Raw genomic sequence first — 5,501 nt, forward strand, 5'->3', positions numbered from 1 at the left:
GTTCTCTGTCATACCCGTAATTTGGTACAAAAATTATCCGAATCAAAGTTGTGTCAATTGAACGAAATTATTTCAAAGGAATAACAATCCAAACAAGAATAAGGGTTTGTCTACATTCCCAAAAAAGAAAAGGCGCGTCCTCTTAAGATGATAGTTGAGGCCACTAGACATTAGGGCTCGCCCTAATAATAACAAGAGAAAGAAGGCCCTAACTTCCCATAAAGTTAGGGCGCACACTATAGGTCGAGGGACCACCCGTTCTATAAAAGGGACAAGGCACACCCTTAAAAAAATCTTAATTTTCTGAGATGTCATGGCGTGCTCTCTATTGATAAACAAAGAAGGATATGACCAATTGTTTAAGGCACCAACATATGAAAGTGTTAGGTCCCGTCTTCATTGGGAAGATTAGCTTGGGAGAAAACTTCAACATATTACTTGGACGAATTCTTTGGATGCTTCAAGAGAGGAGAAGACGAATAACCACTATTACAGATCTTATTTCCGGCTACGAATCTCTAATTTTATTACTACAAAATACCCCCATTAACATTTTCGAAGGGCCACATCTTTTTATAAATCCACTATTCCATTTTCACCATCCTACTAAAAATTATTATCCGAATAATTATCTTTTTTTACAAATTCACTATCGCTTCATTTTGTACTTAAAAGATGTACACATCTCTAGAAAAGGACATGAAAGATTACTTTAAATATTATATACCCCTTCGTACCAATTTATTTGTCTTATTTGACTTTTTACGAGTAAAGTGACACAATTTGGATTCAAAACTTAACATAGTATGTAGTAAAAAATATTTATAAAAATTATATTACTAGAAAATACATTTAATCTACTTTAATATGTATTTTTCAGTTTTTCAAAATAATGAATGGATGAGATTTTATTTATGGTCAAAATTGAGTCAATTTAACCATAAAAAGTCAAACAATACAGATAAATTGGGAACGAGAGAGTTCTTTTTATAGTGGTGGACCATGGGCTGGGCTAGGGTTGGCTCCAACCCAGGTCAATTTTTTACGGCTTATTTGAATTTTAGTATTAATCCAAGTCTTTTATACATCCAGCCCAAGTAAAGTTTATTGAAGCCCAGTTAATGTATATTCAACCCAACAAGTTTCCATGTCTCCAGCTTTGTAGTAGAGTAGGACATCCCATTAAACATTAGATCCAAAAACAAAACAAATAAAAAAGTACGAGAGATGCACACAGACACAGGTGATGTTGTCAGTTGTCGCTGCTATCAATTGAAAAAACAAATCTCTAGACTAAAGCTCTCTTCTTTTATAAAATTATTTGTATCGCTCTCGTTCCTGACTCCCTGGTTCATAATGTAAGTTTTATATTATTGTTTACTTTTGTAGAATAGTTTATTTATATTATATGTGTACTGTATAGGTTTTATTTTAATTTATAATCATATATGGTATAAATTTAATATAAGTAATTAATTTTCTATTTTTATTTATAATCATATAAGGTATAAATTTAATGTAAGTAATTAATTATGAGTACTGATTGTCAATACGTTATATGTAATTAGATTAAATAGGTCAATATTTTATTATTAATGCATTTTTTTTAATAATCTAGACTGAGTGTCGGTACTTAGAATGAGTGATAATCGTCAGATTACCACATACTTTTTAATTATTAGTGCCATTTGAAATTTAAATTTGCTAGGATGCTACATCCGAAAATTATATAATAAAAGGAATTATATATTTTAGTCTCTACGTGCTCTTTAAATTTAAAGATATTATGAATTTATTCTATTAAATAATTTTATTTTTGTTACAAGATTTAAGATCGAAAAAGAAAGACATTGTTTTCTTATTTTCCTACTACCAATACTACTCCCACAACTCTTGATGGGTTGACCAATGTTACAAGACATATTGACAAGGTCATGAATTGTCAATCGTTGGAGGAGGTAAAGAAGAATAGATTATGCTTGAGAGCTACTATAGAGGCTGTTCGATACTTGAGCTTGCAAGCATGTGCATTACGGGTTCATGATGAATTATCAACTTCTCGTAATAGAGGTAATCTTATTGAGATGATAAAAGTTTTTGGTAGACTAAGTTTTGCATTTTAGTTGACGAATCAATAGATGCATCACATAAAGAATATATGGCTATCGTGCTTCGATTTGTTGATGTTCATGGTACTATTCGTGAGCGATTTTTTGATATTGTTAATGTGGCTGATACAACATCATTAACTCTTAAGAAAGAAATATTTGATGTTCTCACACGGAATAACTTAAGCATTCATAATATGAGAGGTCAGGGATATGATGGTGCTAGTAATATGCATGGTGCATTTAATGGTTTACATGCTCTATTTCTTAAAGATTGCCTATATACTTATTATGTACATTGTTTTGCTCACCGTTTACAACTAGCATTGGTTGGGGCTGCTGAAAAATAAGATTCCATTTGGGAATTCTTTTTTATATTGTCTAATGTTGTAAATATTGTTATCGGTTCTTCTAAACGCATGTTGGAGATACAGACTGCACATGAAATAGAGGTTGACAATTATGTGGCAAGTGGAGAGCATGAGACTGGTAGGGGACTTAATCAGATTTGGAATTTACAGCGATTTGGATCTACAAGGCGGAGTTCTCATTCTCACTTTAATTGTATTTGCGGCTTGATTGATAAGTTTAGTTCAATAATTACTTTGTTGGAAAATATTAATAATTGTAGTAGTTCTTTGAACTCTGTGTGTGGAGAATTTAGAGGTTTTTTAAAGGCACTGACATCATTTGACTTTTTATTTGTGCTATATTTGATGCATAAGATCATGAGCATTACAGATTTACTTTGTCGAGCCTGTTATTCCCAAACAATGCAATAAGAATTACAGAAGGGGGGTTGAATATAATTCTGGCTCCTTTTTGAATTTTAAGACTGTTCTTACTTAATATATATAACTGAAAGGAATATGTCCTAAGTCCAATCATGTATGAAGATTTAGGAATAACTTTTATGTAATCTGTTTTGATTTCATTGTTATTAATAAAAGACTTGTTTTGTTTTTATTACGGGCTTTATCTATTTAAGTGTTTAAATAAGATATACCATAGTTTAGAGTAAAGCTTTTTATGGATTATGATGAGATCATAATAGTGAGACCTAAAAAGATGATAACTCTAAACTTAAATAGTTCCTGGTCATAGGATTACTAACTGGTAATTAATAATCCACAAAGATCGGTACATACTATGCTTGCTTCATTATGAAGGATGTGTGTTCTCATAGACATTTGTGTGGTGACACTATAGCTAGTATGTAGGTGCTTATTAGGGAATAAGTTCACTGAACATGACTCGCATAGCTGAACAACTGATGGAGTTCACTCACGTGTCAGCAGTGTTTCACATAGTAATAGTTGTACAAGTATCCTTAGACTTGAGGTCATCATAGTCATCTTGTGTACACTGAACTATGCTTTGGTTTAGTTCTTAGTCTCCAGGGATAATTATTAGGGCTCTACTGGGTATAGGAATTTGTACACGAAGATAGTGTATGATCAATAAAGGATCTACCCCTTCCAGTGAAGGAAGCGAATGTTCAAGGCTGATCCACTTATGCTAGTTCAGGAATCTCTGGCCATAGTAAATGAAATTAGAAAGGAGTTTCTAATTTGCATAGAACTAAGCATAGTAAATGGTAAGCAAGTGATTGAATTAGATAGGCTTGACACAAGATCCATGCCTTGTATTTAATCGGGACATTGTAGGGTAGAAGGAGTTTATTGTACGGTAACTATTCACTGAATAGGTTCTTGGTATTCTAAGCAGTGAATTCATATTATCCGGATAGTCGCGATATGCTGAGAAGTATCCCTCACGATGTAGAATAAATGTGATTAATTAATTAATCATATTTAATAAATTAGAGAATTTATATAAATAATGATAAAATAGTTTTATTATTATTTATTTCTACTACCGGCTTAATATTGAACCTACAGGGTCACACCATAAAAAGAGAATGATTTTATGGTGAAGGAATTAATTAATAATGGCTAATAATTATTTATTTGTGAAATAAATAATTAATTGGCAAATTTAATAATTGATTAAATGAGATTTAATTGATTATAAATTAATTAAGAAAAGTTCTTAATATTATTAATTAAGAATTTAATTTTTGGAAATTAAATCAAGAGAGAGAATTATTTCTAAAGTGTTTAGAAAAAGGATTAATAATTAAAAGGTGTTTTAATTATTAATGAGAATAATAAATGGGATAATAATAATATTATTAATGGGAAAATTTCAGCTGAAAATTTTGCCTATAAATACACTATTATAAACCCTATTTTTATTCTAACCCGAGAACCCAAAAACCCAAAAAGTTTGGAAAACCCAATTCTCTCCACCTCCTTCCTCCTCCTTAATATCGTTTTCTTGGTGGATACCGGTGGAGTGCTTCACACTTGAGGAGCAACTGCTAAGGATCTCTGATCGTTGTCTCCAAATTATTTTAAAGGTTAGATTCGATCCCTATGTTTTTACCACGATTTATATGCTATTATTTGGATTTTATGTGTGTAAAAGTGTTTTGCCATGCCCCGCTGCGATTAAAAATCCAACAATGGTATCAGAGCATAGGTTGTATGCATATAGATCTGTGGTAAAAATTTCAGAATTTTATGTGATTGTATAAATTAATTATTATTTTTACAAGTTATATCATGGATTAATTTTGTCTGATGAGAAATCGTTTCTCAGAATAATTATGAATGTTGATCTGGGTTCTACAAGTGTTGTAGATCGTCTGGGTATTTTTTTCATAATTTTATGATGTATAGATTTTTTATTATGAATTTTTGAAGTTCTTGTAATTAAAATTCATAATTAAATAAGTAAATATATGTATATATAGTATATATATGTTTGTATTGCTTGTCTGCATAATCTGTGATGTTTCACGGAGAAAGACACAGAAAAGGACGGCTGTCAGGCGCGGAGTTCGAGGCAACGGCGACTGCTGCTGAAAAAGAAAAAAAAATATAAGGGTGTCGCGCATTCCGGGAATGCGTTACACACCTGTGGCGCATTCACGGAATGCGTTACACCTTTTAATTGGTTGAAAGGGTTGTAACGCATCACCGGAATGCGTTACAGGGCTTGTAACGCATTCCTGTAATGCGTTACAGCCCGACTGTCCATATTAAAATTGATTTTCTGGGAGTTTCGTAACTCCGTTTTGGGCGTGCAATATACCGTTGGATTCATTTTTCCGAGATGGATCTAATGAAATGATCAATTTTAGTTTATGTAAATGTTTTGAACTGTTTATATTTCCGAAAGTGTTTTAAAGCTGTTTTTAACTGTTTTTAATTGCTTTTAAATGCTTCATGTGATACATAGAGATGTATAATGCTTAGACTAATGTGCTAGATGATGTAACATGCCTACCTTGATTTTTATTCATGTTGATATATGTGATATATGCTT

General features: G+C 31.7%; 1 protein-coding gene across 1 annotated transcript; it reads left to right on the plus strand.

The window, feature by feature from the left end:
* The first annotated feature begins 1,934 nt into the window (after positions 1-1,934).
* Positions 1,935-2,458, plus strand: LOC141718811 (uncharacterized). The gene is made up of 2 exons (XM_074521191.1): positions 1,935-2,070; positions 2,124-2,458. The coding sequence occupies exons 1-2, from the start codon at positions 1,935-1,937 to the stop codon at positions 2,456-2,458; spliced, it is 471 nt and encodes a 156-aa protein (XP_074377292.1).
* Positions 2,459-5,501: the final 3,043 nt, after the last annotated feature.

The sequence above is a fragment of the Apium graveolens genome, chromosome 4 (assembly GCF_009905375.1).
Source record: "Apium graveolens cultivar Ventura chromosome 4, ASM990537v1, whole genome shotgun sequence".
In the NCBI taxonomy this organism is placed as follows: domain Eukaryota; kingdom Viridiplantae; phylum Streptophyta; class Magnoliopsida; order Apiales; family Apiaceae; genus Apium; species Apium graveolens.